Source organism: Terrapene carolina, unplaced genomic scaffold (assembly GCF_002925995.2).
Source record: "Terrapene carolina triunguis isolate 2854851 unplaced genomic scaffold, T_m_triunguis-2.0 Scaffold141, whole genome shotgun sequence".
NCBI classification, from domain to species: domain Eukaryota; kingdom Metazoa; phylum Chordata; order Testudines; family Emydidae; genus Terrapene; species Terrapene triunguis.
The window spans coordinates 2,173,273-2,195,083 of NW_020664492.1; the positions used below are offsets into that span (position 1 = coordinate 2,173,273).

The 21,811-nt window shown below is 42.1% G+C and overlaps 1 protein-coding gene across 3 annotated transcripts in view; it reads right to left on the reverse strand.

The window, feature by feature from the left end:
• Nucleotides 1-21,811, reverse strand: part of LOC112103661 (spermatogenesis-associated protein 13) — a 91,075-nt gene that overhangs the window by 24,156 nt on the left and 45,108 nt on the right. For all 3 annotated transcript variants that reach the window (XM_026653628.1, XM_026653627.1, XM_026653629.1), the window contains 5 exons: nt 17,301-17,663; nt 13,206-13,350; nt 2,767-2,903; nt 2,286-2,465; nt 998-1,183 (listed from right to left, as the gene is read on the reverse strand). In XM_026653628.1, coding sequence (XP_026509413.1) covers nt 998-1,183; nt 2,286-2,465; nt 2,767-2,903; nt 13,206-13,350; nt 17,301-17,663 — 1,011 coding nt within the window. The remainder of the gene's footprint in view (nt 1-997; nt 1,184-2,285; nt 2,466-2,766; nt 2,904-13,205; nt 13,351-17,300; nt 17,664-21,811) is intronic.

The window sequence follows — 21,811 nt, forward strand, 5'->3', positions numbered from 1 at the left end:
GCAGCTCTTATTATTTTTATTTTTCCTGGAAGATTCTATATATGACTGGAGAACTAATAGGACTATGAAATAACAAGCAGAAAGGAAGTGAAACCTAACAAACTGAAAGGAGAAGTGATTTTTTTTGGTCAGGCTGTTTACCATCCTTCATTGGTTCTTTTTTACTATTCTAACTCAAACACCCAAACCACACGTGGGAGAAAAAACGTTCATAGTTAAAGGCTCAAACGTCAATTAAGGTGTGAGAATGCTCCTATTACAGGTCTCTGGTCCTCCAAGGAAACTCCAGCAAAAAACAAACAGAGAAGGTAAGTCTTGATACTACTGATCTTTCTGCAGTTTAAACAAGCAGAATATTTTTAAAAAATAGAATTACATAATAAATGACCAGAAAAAAAAGAACAAATCCAATTTTTCATTTTTTCCTCTGCAGGCCACCTTCAAAATGTTCAGACACTAAATTGTAATTAGATACACCTCTAGCCCGATAGAACGCTGTCCTCGGGAGCCAAAAAAGCTTACCGTGTTATAGGTGAAACCGCGTTATATTGAACTTGCTTTGATCCGCCGGAGTGCGCAGCCCCGCCCCCCCCGGAGCACCGCTTTACCGCGTTATAGCCGAATTCTTGTTATATCGGGTCGCATTATATCGGGGTAGAGGTGTACTACAGTATTACATGGGTTTACAGTTATCTACAGATGCAAAGTGGTAGGAAATACTAAGTAAGCTGGACTCTCTCCCCTAACATGGAAACTGCAGTCAGGAAAGCAATGCATTGTTAACAGGGACAAAATGAAGTGTTCTTTAAAAAAAGTACATTATGGTGTTCAATAAAGAAGAGAGTTAGAACTGCATAAGAGAGCATTCTCATTGACTGCCTTTGAATTGCAAGGATGAATCTTTTGACAACAGAAAATGCTCAAGTTTTCACTCATAAGGAACATTTCTTCAAACTAGGTCTGTGGAATGCTCTAAGTCTATGGCTTGACACTGTACCTCACAGATGTCCTTGAGATGTTTGATATAGACTCTCTCCGTGTTCATTATTTCTTGTATCACATTGGTTCTCATCTGATCCTTGTTTTCAGCAATTTTTTGGCGATGTTTGCTAGCATCTGCATGTTGCTCTTCATCCTGGATGCTACCACAATTTTCTCCAAGTTCTTCCTGATTAACTCGTAGCTGCATTCATAACAGAAAAGACAGCTAGAGTAGTGCAGCAAGGTGTTACAAAAACAAATGTTAACAATTATTACAAACTTTATTTAATTACAATAAAGGCAGCTCATAACTGATTATTAATTATTATTAATATTATATAACTGGTCCCCAGTCCTAATAAGGTCTATCATGTAACTCTTATGCAAGTATTTCCACTGGCTACTAATGTAAAGGTTTCAGTAATGGGCCCACTCTTTCTTTCTGGGTACCCATACGGCCTTCATCACCATAGTATCCGAAGGCCATCATATAAATGTTGCCTGTATTTTTTGTTAACAGAAGTGCAGATTTATTAGAGACCATGAGCAGTGGGCGCTCATTGCCAATACTCAAATAAGTAAATTGTGGCTTTATTTTTCATGTTAAATTCGGATGACACTGATCTGAAGTAATCAGTTACAGTCATTTCTTCTTTCCCCAATTGTCCTCCTTTCCCAAAGAATGGGGCACTCACACTGATATCTAAAGTTAAAAATACATTTTTCTGAAGTGAGAGTATCAGAAGAGAATGCTGAGTAGAACAGATGTTCCCACCTCCATCCCCAAAACTGCTGTGCTCTTTCTGTACATATTGACCACTCTTGAGTGGTATTAGTGCTGGTTCCTTTACCTCCATGGGACATAGTCCAAATAATAATGATAACGATAAGCTGGGTCTCTGTCCTCATTTCTATTTGGATTTTGAAAGGGCTACCCAGGAGTAAGTGACAGTAATATGTGGCCAAGTAGATTGCAAATATTTGGGCCTGATTCTCTTTTGCCCTGTCCCTTGTGTAGTCTTTTATGCCTGTGAAAAGTGGTCATAAGGAGTTACAATTTTGATTTGCAAATGCAAGGCAGTGGAGAATCAGGCACTTAATTTCAATTTAATATTGGTTTGGGGCATTCAGCATGAACCAAGGATATAAAGATATGAATGCTTAATCGAGAATAGCAACATTTAACAAAATAAAACAAACCATTGTTATATTGACATTTTACCAGGAAACTGATGTAAAGCTGCAATAATGCAGTGGTGAATCAGGCCCTCGTTGTAGAAAAGAGACAGACGTAGGTTACTAACCCTGACAAAGCTAGCTGGAAACCAGGCTTCCTTGTCTTCATTTCTTCCCCACCACCAGTCTTTGTTGGAAGCTTCAAGGACTCTGATGACGTCCCCAGCTTTAAAGCCTAGCTCTTGATCATCCATAGTCACGTGGTCCCACAGTGCCTCTGCATAGACCATGCTGCCATCACTTATTAGCTGAAATGGGGGGGCGGGGGGAGAGTTGGTGAAGGACAAAAGCTCAGCAAAGACCAATCTGTAGACTGCTAGAAAACTAAACAAGCATAATTAAACAAAAAGGAGATAAATAAATACAACCTGTTTCAGGATGAGCTGAGTATTTTGAGAAATCTGTCCTTGTATAATTATCTGTCTGAGAAATTAGATAATGCAGCAAAAAGGTCTGGATCCCAGACTTGACCAAGCTTGAGTACAGTTATATGAGGCATCATCACTTTAACCAAAAGGTTAGACATACTGGAAAGTATCCTCCTCTTACCTCATTAATTGCTAGCTGTTCCCCTCCAGGCTGCAGGTATCTAGGGCTGGGTTGGCAGAGCTCCTCATAACTGTAATCCTCCTCACTACCATTGTCATCAACTAAGGCAGAAGATTCAGTTTCACCATCTGTAACAACTAAAACAATAGTGACAGGCTTGAAACAGAGTAATTTGGTTTAATCAAAGACAAGCAAACATACAAAAACAATTTAATAAAAAATGTGAACATAAAACTGCCAATAGGCTAAGGCAAAACCCCTTAGAAAGTGCCTTTGCTCTTGAAAATATAACACCACCACATTTACTTAGGGAGTAATTTTCCTCTCATTTACACAGGGAGTAATTTTCCTCTCATTTACACACCCATACAAATTGGGAATAACCCCACTGAAGCAAACAGAGCTACACAGAAGTAGACCTGGATGTAAACCATTAACATTTTTGGGCCTGTGTCACAGGTAGGTAGATACAGTAGTTTCCTGCAGGGTCCCTGGTTCAGAGGAAAAAACTTAGGTCCAGATTTGAAAAGGTATTTAGGTGTTGTTGAGCTCAGGATTCCACTGCCTAACTTATTTAGGAGCCTAAGTTAATTTTCAAACAGGGTTTAGGCACTTAGGAGCCTCAATCCCATCGACTGTCAAAAACAATTTAGGCTCATAAGTGCCTAGGTCTCTTTTGAGAATGACACTTAGGGTACGTCTTCACTACCCGCCGTATCGGCGGGTAGCAATCGATTTATCCGGGATCGATATATCGCGTCTCATTAAGACGCGATATATCGACCCCCGAACGCGCTCACCGTTGACTCCGGAACTCCACCAGAGCGAGCGGCGGTAGCGCAGTCGACGGGGGAGCCGCAGCCATCGATCCCGCGCCATGTGGACCCCAAGTAATTCGATCCAAGATACTTCGACTTCAGCTACACTATTCGTGTAGCTGAAGTTGCGTATCTTAGATCGATCCCCCCCCCCAGTGTAGACCAGCCCTTAGGCATTGCAATTCTGAGCACAGCAATGCCTAAATACCCTTAAAAATCTGGGCCATAATCTTTATGACTCTTAGGCAGATGGTCAGAGGCAGCGGGCATAATAGGCCAGGTTAGTCTCCCCTAACCCAGGCCATGGCCCCACCCATACTCCGCCCCGAAGCCCCACCCTCGCTCTCCCTTCCCCTGAAGCCAGAAGGGACTCAGCTCGAGCTGGTGGCCTGGTGTGCTCAGGAAGCTTGGCTGACCAACAATCGAGGGGTTGGGCCAGTGCTAGTGTTACCAACTATCTAACTGCAGAAAATCGAACACCCTTGCCCTTACCCCTGCCCCGCCCTGAGGCCACACCTCTGCCCCACCCCTTCTCTGAGGCCCCGCCCCTGCTCACTCCATCTTCCCTCCCTCCGTTGCTCACTCTCCCCCACCCTTCCTCATTCGCTCATTTTCAGTGGGCTGGGGCAGGGAGTGGGGTGCAGGGGGGGATGTGAGGGCTCTGTACTCTGAGGTGGGGCCGGGGATGAGGGGTTTGGGGTACAGGAGGGGGCTCAGGGCTGGGGCAGGGTGTTGGGGTGCGGGAGGGGATTGGGGCACATGCTCTGGGTAGCACTTACCTCAGCCAGATTCTGGAAGCAGCCAGCATGTCCCTCCGGCTCCTATGTGAAGGGGCGACCATGGGGCTCTGAACACTGCCCATGCCTGCAGGCGCTGCCCCCTGCAGCTCCCATTGGCTGCAGTTCCCAGCCAATGGGAGCTGTGGAGCCGGCACTCGGGGTAGGAGCAGCACGCAGAGCCCTGTGGCTGCCCCTTCACCTAGGAGCCGGAGGGACATGCTGGCCGCTTCCGGGAGCCACGCAGAGCTGGGTACGGAGCCTGCCAGCCCCGCTGCACTGGCAGCACTGCCAACCATACTTTTAACGGCCTGGTCAGTGGTGCTGACCGGAGCCACAAGGGTCCCTTTTTGACTGGGTGTTCCGGTCGAAAACTGGACACCTGGCAACACTAGCCGGTGCTTGGACTGGCCTGGGGGTCGGGCCAGTACTTGGGCTGGCCGGTGGCCAGGGGGTCAGGGTGGTGTTGGGCTGGCCGGTGGCCCTGGCAGCTGAGGCAGGAAGGCCAGTGCTCGGGCCGACCGGCGTGGCTAGGGTGGGCTGCCCAGCAGCCACAAGATGCTAGGGCGGGTGGGCCGGGGCTTCTCTGGCCATGGTGCGGGGAGGGGTAGGCTCAAGGCTCCAGGGGGCAGGGATGGAAGGGGCGGGGCCGGGGTAGCCTCCCCGAAGGGGGGATTCATGTGCTGCCCTTGCAGATGGCCTGCAGTGTAATCCTGCATGGAGTAGGCTATGAAGGAGAAAAAAGCAGAGTGTAGAACTAGGCGGGAAATGGTTTTCCTATCCCATTAAAATTTTCAAGATTCAAAAAAAAATTCTCCATTCTGCGGTGGGATGAAATCAAGCGATTTTGAATTTTTTGTTTTTTGGTTTTTTTGGTGAAGAAAGGCAGAAGAGATGGGGAGATTAAGGCACTCACATGGAACCTGGGAGAGTCAGGTTTGGAATCTGCTCTGCCAGATTTGGAAGAGGGACTTGAACCTGACTCTCCTACATCCCAGGTGAGTGACCTAACCAGCAGGCTATTGGCTATTCTAGGTTGGATTTCTCCCTCTCTAACTCTTGTTTTGACCAGAAATTCCATCTTGAAGCTGAAAAACCTCCCCAGCAAAACTTTTGTCAAAAATTACACATTTCCACAAAAAGGTTGTGTTTTTTTTTTTTTTTTTTTGACAAATCAGCATTTTTCGACAAAAAGCCAGCCAGCCAAAAAATTCCCAACCACCTCTACCAGAGAGGCTTGCCTTGCTTTTTGGATCCCACGCAAACAGTCTGTACAGTGTAACCCATAGGTTTTCATGACAGTATAGATAGCCCTGTCTATATTAGTGCTTACACTTGCACCCTTGCAAGCATTTCCACTTATATGGATACTAATTTTTCAAGAGTAATCAAGGCCATAGGATGCAGAGATCAATTAAAACATTTACCTTGTGGCTTTCTTTCTTTAGAAGGGCACAATTTTGCCCTTAGTCTTGACGTAAAACAACACAGTTATTCTACCCACCACAAAACATTTTAAAATACACATTCATATTAATGTCTCATAGAGCTAATAAAGGAGGCTGCAAAATTCCTATTAAAAAGTTGAGATCTCTCAGCCATAGGGTTACAAATCTGAAAACTAATAGAACTATATACTTTAAAAGTGGTATAATTTAAAACTCACTGACATTGCTTTCCCGAAAATCTGTAAATAAATAACATATACAAATCAGCTTCTAGCCTCAAATCTGAAGTGTTAAATTTCATCCCGGATCTCATTTTTACAGCCGCATTGTAACATCAGTACTGACAACTGGTTTGTTGCAGCAAAGATAGTAGACATAAATACTCTAAAACATTTAACTAAAGATGAAAAAGGAGTGTAATTTTTCGGCTGGTAACTGCTCATTATTCCTTACCAGTCAAGAGGCTTCCATTGCCTTGGTAGCTAGATTTAAAAAACAAACAAACAAAAAAACAACAACCACCAATCACTTACTCTCTGTATCTATTCCTCTAATGTTTACCGGCAGGAGTAAATATTTTACAGCTAGGGATGGGTATCCCTGTAGCTCTAATGGATTGCAAAAACTTAAGACAATGTGAGCCTGATTCTGATCTCTATCCAGCTTTTCATTGGTGTAACTGTTGATTGCAGTGGAGTTTACATTATTTACAACAACATGAATATGATCAGAATGAAGCCCAGTGACACTAACACTTGATAATTTTAAATCAGAAACATTACAGAGAATAAGGAAGAGTGAACCTTCTACTCACACATACCCATCTGAAGGCTCTCCAGACTCCAAAATCGTGCCATTTCCCCCCTGGCTACCATGCTGCTGTCAAAAACAACGTACAGAGTAGGGGCTTGGCCTTTAATAGGTGAAGCTTAGTCCTAAAAGATTCACAGAGAACCAGAAAGGCTTAGAGCCTTTGAGCTACTGAAAATTCAGAAACAGCTTATTCATTGCTTTGAGCTTCTGTATGTGCATATCAGGCCAGAGCCTACTTCGAAACTGACAGCTCACTCACTGTTCCTATAGCTGTGGGTTTAGTGGATCAGTGACATCATGGGGTACCCTTAGGGAGGAAGTTACAGAAAAGAAAAAACCTGTATATACAGTGTTCATTGATAATGTACTTACAGTCTACTGCACTGTAGCTAATGACACTGCAATGAAGAATGTTTTTCAGTCCTGTCAGTGCCAGAGAGTGTATTTGCTACTTTTCATTAAAGCAGCTAAATGTGAACTAGAGTTTCAATCTAAATTCAAAGGATACATCTTTTTTACTCCAAGTCACAGGAAAAGGCTATTGGGAGTTGCAATTTCTTCTAGCCATATGCAAAAATATGTCTTCCAATACTGCTTTGCATAACATTGTGCATTTATGATATTATTCCAAAATGTAATGTGTAGGTATAACTATACACCCAAAGGTATTTTTCACAGTTCTTATATGCCGCTGTTACTTCACAAATAAACTGTGGTATATTTGTTTGGTTACAAGTGACTATCACTACATTATAACCCAAATTCTAAACAGCAGCCAATTGCTCTGAGGGGTGATGGGGCAGAGGAGGTGTTCCCTCACTCAGGCCACAGCCTCAGTGTAACTCTACCACAGGGGGTAGAGAAGGAAGGACACGAATAGCCACTTAGCCCTGTCTCCACTCATTCCATAGCCCACTTCAGCAATGACCCCACCAACCCTCTCATGTCAGAGCACAGGGGATGCTATGGAGATTAGCATCTATCATCCCAGCATTGTGCTCCCCTTTGCATAGGGGAATTGCATCGGTTCTAGAGGCAAGGGCAGGATTTGCTCCTACAGTCAAATCATGTACTCTTCAACAACCTGCATTTGTACTAATTTTTTGAAAACTGGTATAAAAAGAAAATCCTGAAATAATTTTAAAAGAAGTCATGGCGCTATATGTCTGTGGATGGGACTCAGAATTACTGATTCTCTATATGGAAACAACGTCGTTTAGCTATGCCAGTCCTGTTACTAGGGGCTGGTTTCTCTAGTAATATGCTCAGAAAACCACCAAGGGACTTTGCATACAGCATATCACAACACCCACAGAAATCACATGGTTTCCTATTGTACCATCTCAGGGAGAGAATGAAATGCCAAACTTATAACACAATATTAATGACGTTTGTTTACTAAAATCCAGGATCTGCTGCATTTTGAAGACAACCAGGGGACATGAAAAATACAGCTCTCCCTTCTGAATCATTGAACTGCACCATAATTCCCTGCTGAGAACAGACTTGCTGAATAATCACAGTTACAATAAGCTACCGTATATTATGAAAAGCACATATACAGCACAGTTGCAAGGTGTCTTGCAATACAAATCAGTAAACAACTAAAAAATGAGTCATCCATAGAAAATTCCTTTGCTTAAGTCATAAAAAGCCCCCAACCCTGGGATCTGCAACAACGACTGAAGAATTCACACTGAACAAGTGCTGTCCAGACAAAATCCTAAAACTATAACATAAAACAGGTTCACCCCTTTGAATTACTCTATCACACCTCTGAGAATGTGAGTAGGCAGGTGAAAAAGGAATAGCATAAAATATGGACAAAAAAATTAAGTTAAGATGGCTAGATCTCACTACATTGAAAACTCCTTTCAGTAGCGACTCAAGGGACCAACAAATATCTGTTTGTTAATTATGGTAGCTGTCTAATATCACCTGGCCTTGGCCTGTGTGAAGTCAATAGTGAACTCTCATTGATTTCAATGTGACCAGCATTTGCCCCAAAAAGTTCTGTATGTCCTTGTGGTCCTAGCCCCATGCTAAGCAAGGCAGCCAAAATATCACGAGTTATTGTGGGCCAGTTGCTTGTTGCACAAGAGGATTGGGGGAAGGGGAGAAGGAAGGGACTGAGGAAGCACAAATAACTGAGGACACAATCAGACATGCAGAAATCTAAATGACATCAACTGCATCCATAAATAAATGCAGACACAAAAAAAAGAGAGGCCAAAATGAGGCATCCCTCACAATAAGAACACAACTCTGCACCAGCACCTCAGCAGGGCTTGCAGGGTTCTAGGCCATGTATATGAACATGCTGAACATAGATCCAGCCACATTCCACCTCTTTTCAAGTTGTAACAACTGTACAGTTTACACAGTTCCTTCTTTCCTAGGAAGAAAGAAGAAACATCAATACTGCTCAGAAGTTGTTGCTTCAATATAAAAATAAAAACCTAATCTCAGGCTTTGGGTCTTAGAATCAGGTTTTTCCAAGGTAGGATTTCTCATTGTCCTCAAGTCTGCTTCAGAGCCCTGGTCTACACTACGAGGTTAGGTCAAATTTAGCTGCGTTAGGTCAATTTTATAAGCAATGCATCTAAACACCCAAGACTGTTCCGTCAACCTAAAGGGCTCTTAAAATCAACTGCTGTACTCCTCCCAGGCGAGGGGAGTAGTGCTAAAATCGACCTTGCTGGGTCGAATTTGGGGTAGTGCCAATGAAATTCGACGGTATTGGCCTCCGGGAGCTATTCCAGAGTGCTCCAATGTGATCGCTCTGGACAGCACTTTGAACTCCGATGCACTAGCCAGGTACACAGGAAAAGCCCCAGGAACTTTGAATTTCATTTCCTGTTTGGTCAGCGTGGTGAGCTCAGCAGCACAGGTGACCATGCAGTCCCAGATTCGCGAACAAGCTCCAGCATGGAGTGAATGGGAGACACTGGATCTGATTGCTGTATGGGGAGAAGAATCTGTGCAGGCAGAACTCCGATCAAAAAGAGGAAATGCTAATATATATGCCAAAATCGCACAGGCCATGGTGGAGAGAGGCTACAACAGGGACACACAGCAGTGCCGCATGAAAGTTAAGGAGCTCAGGCAAGCCTACCAAAAGACAAAGGAGGCAAACGGTCACTCTGGGTCAAAGCCCCATACATGCCGCTTCTATGATCAGCTGCATGGCATTCTGGGGGGACGGACCCTACCACTATCCCACCACTGTCTGTGGACACCTGCAAGGGGGGAGTCTCACGCAACAGGGAGGAGGATTTTGTGAATGAGGAAGAGGAGGAGGAGGAGAAGAATGCGCAGCAGGCAAGCGGAGAATCCGTTCTCCCCAGCAGCCAGGACCTTTTCCTCACCCTGGAGCCAAGACCCTCCCAAGGTGGGTTCCCGGACCCTGAAGCTGGAAAAGGGAAAAGATCAGAATATGTAAAAAAAAAAAAAAAAAAAAATGGCAAATTAACTATGTGACCTTCCATTATTCATTGGAACTACTTAAAAACTCTCTGCAACCACTGCCAGATCATTTCCCAATATTTGTGGTATGGCCCCGACAGAACCTTATTTTCCTTTACTTTCCATCTTTTTCCTGCACAGTAGCCGACCCCACCATGAAACTCTGATTGGCTGTGGGTGAGGGAGAGTTGTCATTTAAATCCTCTCATGTCCAGCTAGCATGAACTGTAACTCCAAATCAAACAAGAGTCAAGTCTGTTGGGAAATTCTGAATATTGAATCTAAATTCCCACCAAACATGTTCCTGCTACCCCTAACAAGAACATCATCTCTACTTGTGCCACTTGCATATCAGAGACCCAAAAAACAGCTTTTAGTGGGTGTACACTATGCCCAGGGGTGAAAGTGAGCCGGTACGGCGTACTGGTAAGAAGCCGGTACTGGCCCGTACACAGCAGTGCTTTAACGTCCCTGCCCCTTCCCCACCGTCCGTAGGGACCCCGTACTGGCAGGGCCACCGACAGGGGAGGCAAAAGGGGCAACGATGTTAAAGCGCTGCCGCCGCACTTTAACGTCATTGCCCTTTTCCCCCTCCCGGCCGCTGACGGGAGGGGGGTGAAAAGGCAGCTGCCCCAGGGCTGGCGATTTAAAAGGGTCCGGGGCTCTTGGCCACCGCCACTGCTACCGCAGCAGCAGCCGGAGCCCCGGGGCCTTTTAAATTGCTGCCAGAGCCCCAGGTGGCGGGGGCCAGGCAGCGCGGATGGGCTGGCTGGGGGAGGCGGAGCCCCCAGCCCTGCATCCCTTCCGCCCGAGGCCCTGCCCCTTCTGTGGGCCAGAGCCGCCCTCGTACTGGTAAGCATTTATTTTTACTTTCACCCCTGACTATATCTATAATTTCATATTAGGTAACACAAAATAAAACTTTCCTGTAACTAAGAAAAAATAGATATATTGCTCTTGCTGTCTCCTAATATTCCACCCACTTGCCATCAGGGCTTTGATTTAGAAAGCTATTCACGTATGACTTTTGTAGTTATAATAACTAGTTTGCTAACGTAATATCTAGGTATGACCAGCATTGCTTTGATTTCACTCCTTTCCCAAATGACAGAAATCCTTACTTTCATAATCTGTTATCCTCAAACATTTATATTTATGAAACCTTGGATATACTAAAGCTAAAATAACAAAGAAGAAATTAATCTGAGGTAGCTGTATTTGTTAGCCAATGCTATTTTTCCAAAGATGAAACAGAAAGCATAACTTTAAAAAAAAAATCCCCACTTTGTGATATTTAAAAGCCTGATTTCTTCATCCTAACTCATGATGGATTAGTTCCTTACTCAGTGAGAAGTCCTACTGGAATCAATGGGATTACTCATGGAGAGAGGTACTACTTAATCATTTCAACTGGACTATAAATTCTTCTACACTTAGAACTGTCTCCAATATTGTAATATATATACACACACACACACACAATCTCAATACTACAGCCAGTAATTCCCAAATTGTGGTCCATGGAGCACCTGCTAGTGATCGGAGAACTGGCTGGTCCCATTTCTAGCTGTGAAATTACATTAGAAGAGGCTAAAGGTACCTTGAATACTTACCTAATATTACTTTTCCATCTCAGTGATTGTCTTCTGTGGATTTTAGCATGCAGTATGTAAATACCCTGATAGCTAAAATAATGTATTTGTGGATTAAGGGTCTTCCTTCCCTGGAATTTAGATAAAGTTGCATGATCTAGTTAACAATTCGACTTGGAACTGGTATGAATCTGCAACAAATACAGGCTCCTGAAAAATTATTTGATTAATGATCTTAATTTTTAAAAAAAAGAAACACTGAAAGTGCTATTTGATAAGATCTTCCACTTCAGTCACAGTAGATCCTGATTTCAACACTACTTACTCCATGTATATATGGAGCAGTACAGTGAAGATTTGTAAGTGGCTTTACAGCAGCTATTCTTTAGAATACTGAAGTGAAGGGGCCTGAAGTGAAGAATGCACTTTGACTTTTTAGGCCCTTGATAATGAAAAATGAGTAAAATTGTTCTCTAGTATCTGAAAAAAGACAGATGGTATTGACCAAGCTCCTTTTTAACATCTCCTGCCAATTAATGATTTATGAGACGATACTATTGTTCTTGCTATCAGCTTGAGATAATGTGGCAAGTAAGTGCTAATGATAAGCAGAACTGGAGAATAAATGTAAGGTGCAAATCAAAAGGACATTAAAAGACACTGCTTCAAAAAGGCATTTGATTTTACAGTCCTTTCTAAGGATTTGTACTTTACATAAAACTGGATAAATGTCATGGGCTACATTCATTCTTGTAGTAAGCAGGTGCAACTCCCATACAAATCTCTGGGACAAATCCTTTGGTGATTTAGGGTTTTTCTACATTGGAAATTAATCTGAATTAACTAAAGGTATGAATTTAAAGTGCTTAGTTAAAGTTCATTAAATCCCTCTCTGAACACTCTCTTTCAGCAGTTGCCACTTGACTTCTGAATGAGAGCCTCCACACAAAGGCTTAGTGTGCTTTAATGGGCTTTAAACTTATACCTTAAGGGCACGTCTTCGCTAGCTACGTGGCAGCGCTTTAACGTGGCCGTGTAGTCGTGGCATAGTGACCTCCACGAGAGGAATAGCTCCCAGAGCTGGTGCACTGTCTACACTGGCACTTTACAGCGCTGAAACTTGCAGCACTCTGGGGGGTGTTTTTTCACACCCCTGAGCGAGAAAGTTGCAGCGCTGTCAAGTGCCCGTGTAGACAAGCCCTTAGTTAATGCAGCCTACCTTTCCACAAGCCTTCAGTGAGCAGTAGGGAGTACATGGATTGAAATATGAGTACAAGCAGTAAAGGGGAGCAACTTGAATCAATTTACCATTCAGTGGGTGTGCAACACAAGTGTAACTTGAGCATAGCAGGACAAGCACTAACAGGAAGGTATAAAATAAAGCAGCTTCATCATAAGCTACTTTACCATTTGCATCAATTTACATCCTATGTGTAGTTTACACCCACCATCCAAGGCACTGATGAATTGGCCCATTCTCGTAACACATTTGGTTTGTAACCCCTTAAAAAGACCTGTAAAACTTACCATTAGATGCTCTCATTTGCCGCCTCCGTCCCACTCGATCCAGGCCAATGGGGGTGCTTTGTGAAAAGGTGAAGGGCCGGAACCTGGCTGAAACAGCTTTATATGGGGGAACTTGGTGGGCTGGAACAGGAGGCCGTGTTATTGGCTACAGAAAGAAAAAAGAAAATCCATTATTATTAGTAGTAAAAGCTACTAGTAAGCCAAAGACAGCTACAGGTATGAAACAGGGTTTCCTTACACTCTCAAGCTGACTATATGGACACTAAGAACCCCTAGTTCAAGCAGTCATTAAATTGATTGACCACCACATTCCATACACAATATTATGGTAAATATCTTATAGCATTAAGGTTCTCGGTTATATTAAAAACTCCATAACCTTCTGTTACGTTTAGTGACACTGTATATTCTGCTTTTCAGTCTTCACTCCATAATATTCCATGTCTAAAATGCTCTGGTAGCTAACATCTCAGAACAGTTTACTGTAATGTTAGCCAACTGTAAATATGTAACAGAATGGAAACACTGAAAAGAAAAATAATAGAAATTATACAACCAGGTGTGTTAATTTCCCAGAATGTTGTTCGAGATAAATGTCCTGCTGCTGAGGAACATACTTTATAGTTAAACCAAAAAAAGAATCTTAACCCTGATTTTTTTCTTAGAGCTTGTCTGCATGGCCCCTGGACTACAGGGGTGTGAACTGAAGTGTTGCACTGTCACTGCCCTGTGTAGATCCTGCCAGCATGAACTAAAAGGTACCTAGATCACGGTAATGTAGTCCTGTTTGAAACAGGACTACATTAACGCAAATTAGGCACCTTTTAGCTTCTCCTGCCGACCAACATAGCTACTGCCATTCATGAAGGTGGTTTTATGATGTCGACAGGTGAGCTCTCTCCTGTCGGCATAGCGGCTACACGAGCGATCTTACAGCAGTGCAGATGCATCGGTACAGCTGTGCCGCTGTAAGCTCACTAGTGTAGACATGGCCTTAGCCTCTTAATTGTTTTTCCTCTTAGGCTTGTAAATTAAGCATATAGAAACACCAGAGCCTCTCTATGAACTATTTGTCGACCCACTGGTATGACACAAGTGATTTACTATTGCTTGAAAGCTTTCTCCCCCCACACGAAGTTGTCAGACAAAACAAAACGAGTTAACAGCACTTTTTTCACATTCCACTGATGTTCAACACTTTCAAAAAAAAATCTGCTACATGAAAATTAGGCTTTAAAAGCTCTTTATGAAATAGTTCTGATATATGTGTTCCTCAATCATAAGTCTTTTTCATACATTTTAAGTAGCAATTTAACTACCAAACACCGGACTGAAAAATATCTTGATATATTTTAATATGATCTAATTATTATTTCATTCTTTACTAATTATTTTCTCCTATGGTATATCAATATCTCAGAACTGCACTACTGAACTAAAGCAAGAAAAGCAACTCCAAATTGTTCCATAACAAACACCCAATATCCGCAATGCCAATTACTTTTAATGTATTTATTCCTGGGCAATTATAATTTAACCATTAAAGTCTTGATCCTGATCCCTTTGTAGGCAACAGAAGAACTGCCATTGAACTTCAATGGGAGCAGGATTGAGACCTAAATGTCCCTTGTTATGGTCATTAAAATGTACCTACCTTGGAAGTTGTCACATATTTTTGGTCTTAACTCCAAAAACAATGTATTTATTTAATCCCATCTTTGTGGCAGCAAAGCTGCAATTAAAAAAACCTATTCTGTTCTTTGACTCTTCGTTAACTGATGCATGGAAGCTACAAGAGGAAAGCACTGATTTGTTTCCAGTGGGAAACAGGTGAGGTTATTTTTAAATAAGTTGCACACTGTAGCAACAATTGGTTTTAAAAAAAATGACAACATATTCCTGAAATCCTTGAGGTAAGTCTCAAAAAATATGGGACACCTATCAAGGTAGGTTGGACTTAAAGCCCTAACAGTATTAAAGAGCACCTCTTGAAAACCAACTAATATTTATTTACAATTCATGAAGGCATAGATTTGATAATAATGCGAATGGCTCACATGAACACAAAAAGTTAAGTATTTAATTAACTAATTAAACAATATAGATGTTTTATTAGGGACTGCAGCATTGGTCTGTACACAGACAAAACTTCCATTGATTTCAATCCGTTTTGCTGGAAAAGAGTGCAGGAGGATCCAGCTGTTTTTGATCAGGAAAAAGTCAAGGACAACTATATTATACTACAGAGCGAAAGAATTACTGACTACATAAGAATATCCATGTTAAAAAATAGTTTTCACAGGAAACTCTGAAAAACCTGTCATTGTTTTAGCATTCCTATTCAGGGAGTGGGATCATTGTTTCTTTTCAGTGGGGGCCTTGCTTTTAATGACACTGCATTGAATTTCCCAGCATGAGGTAGAGTCTCATGAGGACAATTAAGACTAAGAGCAATCAGGTCTCTTTAACAACTTCAAAGTACTTTTAAAGGAAATGCTATAATTTTTTTCCGTGTTCAATCAATTTAGCAAATGCTTGAACTAGGCGTTCTCAAACCTTTTCGTTACGTGGAGAACATGTTAACAGAGAGACTGCATTGTGGATAGGACTTGAGACCAAAGTTCTCTTACTATCTGTAGAACATGTACAACTAAGCAGGCTTCTTTTCACTGCCTCAACTCTGCTGTAGACTACCTCTAGGGGAGAGAGGGGTGCTTTCATTTCCCAAATTTATTCATTCCTTGACCCCTTAGCACAGCCAACAAAGGGGCCAGTTCAAGTAGTTACTCCTGGGGGCATTCTGCACCAAAAAATTCTGTGCCAAAAAAAATAAAAAATTCTGCACACAGTATTTTAAAATTCTGAAAAATTTTGCAAATTTTATTTGTCAAAATACCACCACATAATCACGCCAGTTTCAATTATTTTGGTAATTTATTTCAAAATGCCTGTCTACAAGTATGTCTGTAACAATACAGACAGAAAAAAATTCCCCCAGGAGTAAAGAGTTAAAGAAACCCCTATTACAACCCAGTTCCTGTTTCTCTGCCCCCTTCCACTCCCCCGAAGCCCAGGCACCCAGAGGGAGAAACTGCCCGATGATCGGTCCCAGGCTTGCATGGAGTTTCCTGTGCACCGCCCTCTCCTTCCCTCAGGACATGCTGGGATCTGCAGCTGCCAGGAACCCACTAGCCCCCTCCCCCTCCCCTGTAGTGTCTTCATGTGCGAGCTGGGCTCTGCTGGATCCAGCAGCCCCTAGTGGCCGCTAACAGCACTGCAGTCCATTTTGTGGAGGAAAGAAAATTCTGCCCGCACAAAGTTAATTTCTGCAAAATTCTGCATTGCACACTAGTGCAGAATTCCCCAAGGAATAAAGTAGTGTATGTTTTTCCTGTATGAACACCTGTCAATTAGAAACTGGACTGAGACCACTAATTTCTCACAAGCTACCCAAGTGCTGTCAGATTATATCAATTTTGTTTAGCTGCTGCTCATAAGCATATTTAAGTGAAAGAGATTGAACCTGAGCCACAGCCCATTAAAGTCAATGGAAAGACTCCATTTCATGTTAGCAAATCCCTGAGACATCCAGTCTGAGATCCTGGTCTGTTCTACAATGTTTTCGAATGGATTATCCATTTAACTATACGTGCGCTAATACCAAGCAGTTCATACCCATAGCTTTTTAAGAGGCTTGGTTTCAAAGGATTATGAATACTTTATTGCATTTATAATATTATTTGTATGCACCTCTCACCTGAATTCTACATCCTGTGTGTTGTAGACTAATCAAAAATACATGTGACCTTATTATAAACAAATAAGCATTTTTAAACAGCTACTGGAAATAACGTCCCAAGAAAGAAAGAGGGTTAGTTTACAATGCAAGCAAGATTATCCAAAAGTCAAGATCTTATGTTATGGTTTTTTTTACGAAAAATTAGAGACAAGGAAAGCGAAACAAAGTATGTGATGTCAGCTTGGAAAAAGAGAAGAAAGGAAAGGAAATGTCCACTCTATTTTCTAGCTTGAAGATAAAGGCAAGGAGGTGGAAGAGTCTTTTGTAGTTTGCAGAGAGCACATCTTATATCTTACTTGTGTCAGCAGATCTTCTATTTCTTCTGTCTGGCTGCTCCCATAGAAACTGACCCCACCTATTACAGAGATGGGTCTTTGTTTTCGCCCTCTTTGGAGACCTACTGTACTGATTTGAGCTGTAGACTCCACAGAAGCCAATCCAGGCTGACTTTCACCATCTACATAGTCTGTTTTCTGAGACTCCACTGCAACTGAATCTTCTGGTATTGAGAAACTCCTGATTGCCAACTGACCATAGTCTGAGAGTGGCCTTGGCCGAGATCTTTTTCCAGAGCCCCATCTTCTGGGAGTGAACTTTTGTGCATCTATCCTTTCTTCATCCTGGGATGGGGACATCCTCCACTGGTCATCAATAACAACCTTTTTAAAGGTGAACAAGTCAAATAAGCCACAGCATTTTCAGATACAGAAAAATTTAAAATATGTTTTTCATACGGCATATGGTTTAACTTGCTATAAAAGTGTTACAGTACCCATAAACAACACCATATTATAATAAATGAAACTGACGCTTCAGGAACAAATTAAATACATAACTTTGCCACAGAGACATTACACTGTATGTAATGGCTAACGATGACCCATCATCATAAGCACGAATTAGGCAAATGAGCATTGCTAACAACATTACTATGATTGGATTATTATCTTCCCAGTGGCAACAGATCCTGACATAAATACCGAATTTGCTGAACAAACAGCCTGAAAATAATGTCTGCACAGAAAATATGATACACGGTTTTCTCTTTTTTAAAAGAGCTTTATGCAAACATTTAACAGAAATGTATTATTCTGCTCTATTTTCCTTTCACAATGAAAAGAGGTAACACTGCAGGCAGCTAACAAGGGTAGGTAGCTATGAACTCGGCGACTGAGCACTGAGTCTGGGAATCAGGGGAACTGAGCTCTAGTCCTGTCTCTACAAGGGACTTAGTGTGTGACAATGAACAAGTCATAGGATCTACTGCTTCAGTCTCTAAAATGAAGATAGCCATGCTTACCCCCTTTTCAAAAGTGTTGTAGATCTGCTGGTGGTATACGTACAGATTGTTAATTACTTTCATGAACAGTGAATTTCAGACAGTTTCATTGTGACTTAGTGTGGGCTTTGGTTCATCACTTCCACAAGGCCAAAGCATGGATGCTTGAAAGGGAAATCTGAACTCTTACTGTGTTGCCTGATTTATAATGTATTTATCTATTTAGAACAATTTACATCTATATAAAATGTAATTGCTAAGATCAACCCACTGAAAATAATGATGTTGCACACGATGGGCCCTCAGGGCAGTGTGTAGGGGAGCAACCCATGGGAATTGCATAGAAAAGGGATGTGGAGTTGAATGGAGGAGAAAAGGCTGCTCAGCTGCTTGCTCATCTACAGTACATAGCCACAGGCATCCTCTGTGCTGCAGCTTAGCACAGGGCAAAATCTGCATGCATTTGGGGTAGTGAACTGTGGAAGAATTTGTAGGGCATGTGGTCTGTGTGTTTTTCTCTTAGTAGAAGTGGTCTTAGCTTACATAGCAAAGTCACTTGTGGGTTAACATAGCAGTTTTTTGGCATTAAGTTCTGCTCTGTGACACCTCCAAAGACAAGCAAAAGATGCATATACAGGTAGCCAAAAAGAGAGAACCAACTGCAGGCCAGCACATCCACCTGCCACACCACCAATACTGGGGGGAAGGAAGCTTGATAGGTGCATAGAGGGATGTCAGCTCTAGAGAACTGCAGGATTCAGTTCAGTGTCCTTAGCTTCTTTCCCTTGGCCTTTGTGTCTTAGTAAGGGAAGCATGTGGCAGAACAGCAGCCCTCCAATTCAACAGAATTGTGTAGGTATATTTTCCCATTCCACAGATTTTTACACCAAAGGCAATAACTTGGCCCTATATTACGGTCTTTGTGTGGTCAACCAAGGCTGCTTCAATGAAACCATCTTTGACCCATGGCGGAGCCAATGGATTGTAACAGAGATTTCAGTCCCTTGTGTCATGATAAATGCAACACAGAAACTCTTTTAAGCAGCTTTAATAGTACACAAGAACCAGAAAAGTGCTGAATCTGCTACAAATGGCATAATGCTCTGTAGCAGAGAAACAACTTAACTTCTTGAACAATTTTGACTGAGAACCAAAAGAGAAAGAGAGAGAAGGAAAATAGTGTCCCTGGGCTGACAACCAACTTGGATGGATGCCTGATGAGATTTCAAACAGCTGAATTAGAAAGCTCTTTAAAAAAGACAGGCTATAATGAATCATTGCTGAGCTAGCAGACTCAGTTGTAATAACTCAAACATACCACAAGCTTGTGCTGTTTGCTTTCACTTCCTTCCTTCCTTCCTCTCTTTCCTCCAGCCCATTTTTTTATTATAGCTTGCATTACAATTTAGAAAATAGGTACTATCTTCTCAGTGCTTCTAAATAACAAATATTTCAGCCTGCCATATTACATTTATGCGAACATTAAAAGATTAGAAATGACACATATTCAGCAAACAAGAAAGCACTTAAGATACAATATTTGGTTGTCAATTAGAGCAGGGCACCATGACATTTCAGCCATTTTCTATTGCTGGAATTTTATATATTCACAGAACACGCACAATCTATGTCTGCCCACCTTTTTGGAAGGCCACCATTATTAAGCAGCCAATTTTTGTTGGTCCTTTGAGTATATCATTGTGTGCAATAATTTTAGGTACTACAAGGAATTTGTAGTCTAAATATTTAATTTGATTATTGCAATAAGAGGGGGGAATCAATACAGGTAGCGTTCTGCACTAAATTATTCCACTGACAATGCAAAATTTATTATTATAAATAGAGCAAATAGGTAAACTATGAATTCTATTGCAATTTCTGTAGAGAACAAACAAAATTGATCTCAAACAAATCTATAGATCCTAGCAAATGGCTAGTACTTTAACTGGTGTAAATAAGGTTCGCTCCACTGAAGTCAATGGAGCTATGTCAGTTTGCACCAGCTGAGGATCTGGCATTTAAAAACTACTCCTCTGATAGCAGCAGCAGAACACTGATTTAAGTAAGGTCCTAGAAAGACCTACCTTAGGGTCTGACACGGATAATGGAGCTCCACATACACACTGAGAGAGCAAGGAGTTGACTTGAGTCATTCTATATTTTTGTTTTACATGTGTTTTTTTCTTAGAGATAAACACATCTGAACAGACCTGCAGCGCAACTAGTAAGGCAAAGCATTCATTCCACGACCTTGTACTTTTAGAGTAAGGAAAGAACACGTCACATATCATCTCCTAATCTGCTGTTCACACTCCCATCTTGAGCAATAAACATGTGCAAACAGACTGTTCACCATTTGCAGCACTCCACCTAAAGTACAGTAGCAGATCCATATAGTAGTGCTTAATTTCTGTTTTCCAATACATGATGCTAAAGTGCGTCTATTTTTAGGCCTAGATATGTAATCGATAACATAAAGCACTGATACAACAAAGAACATAATCCTCCCAAAACCAAAATCATAATCTCACTCCCACTGGTGATCAGTTACTTGCTAAGTAGTAGTCCCACTGATGTCAGTCAGAGGACTCATACAAGCAATTGCTTATCAGTGGGAATAAAGGGTTCATTATCTAGCAGGCAGCCCCGATCCTGCAAGCATTTAAGTATGAGTGTGACTTGTGACATCAGTGGGATAACTCATATGTGTGCAGAATGTACAGGACTCAGGCCACTGGGCCCCAGTCTTGATCTCATTTACACTGGTGTAACTCAACTGACTTCAAAGGTGTTACTCCTGCTTTATACTGGTATAAATGAGATCAGATCCACACACATTACTATCATCAGCATTTGTAAAGAGCACTACAGGTGTGCATACTGCTTCATGTAGGGTGAAAATCACCCCTGTGCAATGGGTCCAGCACACACCTATGCACCATTTCAGTACAACTTAAACCACCACCACCTTTGGATGAATTTTAACACTCCAGGGGAATTAAAGGTCTCACTAGGGCTAGGTCCACACAGGAGTCTCCAAAATTATCCTACTGTTGATCTAGTTCTAAAGCAGCTCTATTAGTGCTAGCAATGGGGAATCAGTAGTGTTTTATATTTCTAGTGTAGAGAAGGCTCAAGGCTTTTGTCCTTGCTCAGAGCAGGTCTAGATCACATAACGGTAAGAACACTGGCAGTCGCTCTACACTAGCGCTCATGGCTAGCACCAGTGGAGAAAGCTAATGTTGGGGAAATTTCAGAAAATCCCCAAAGCAGGCACAGCTTGAGGGAGACCTTAACTCCTTGGAGTGCTGAAGTTTCACCTTCCCACAAAGTTTAAAAACAAAATGTCTTAAAAAGAAAATTAGAGAGTTAGGCTGAAAGATCTGTTCTTGTACAGCAAATACTGTATTCAAATCTGTCCACTCTTCCCTTCCCTCATCACATCATGTAAATCTAAAATTAAACTCTTTGGGGCCTTATATTCAGGGCCGGCTCCAGGCACCAGGCACCCAAGCACATGCTTGGGGC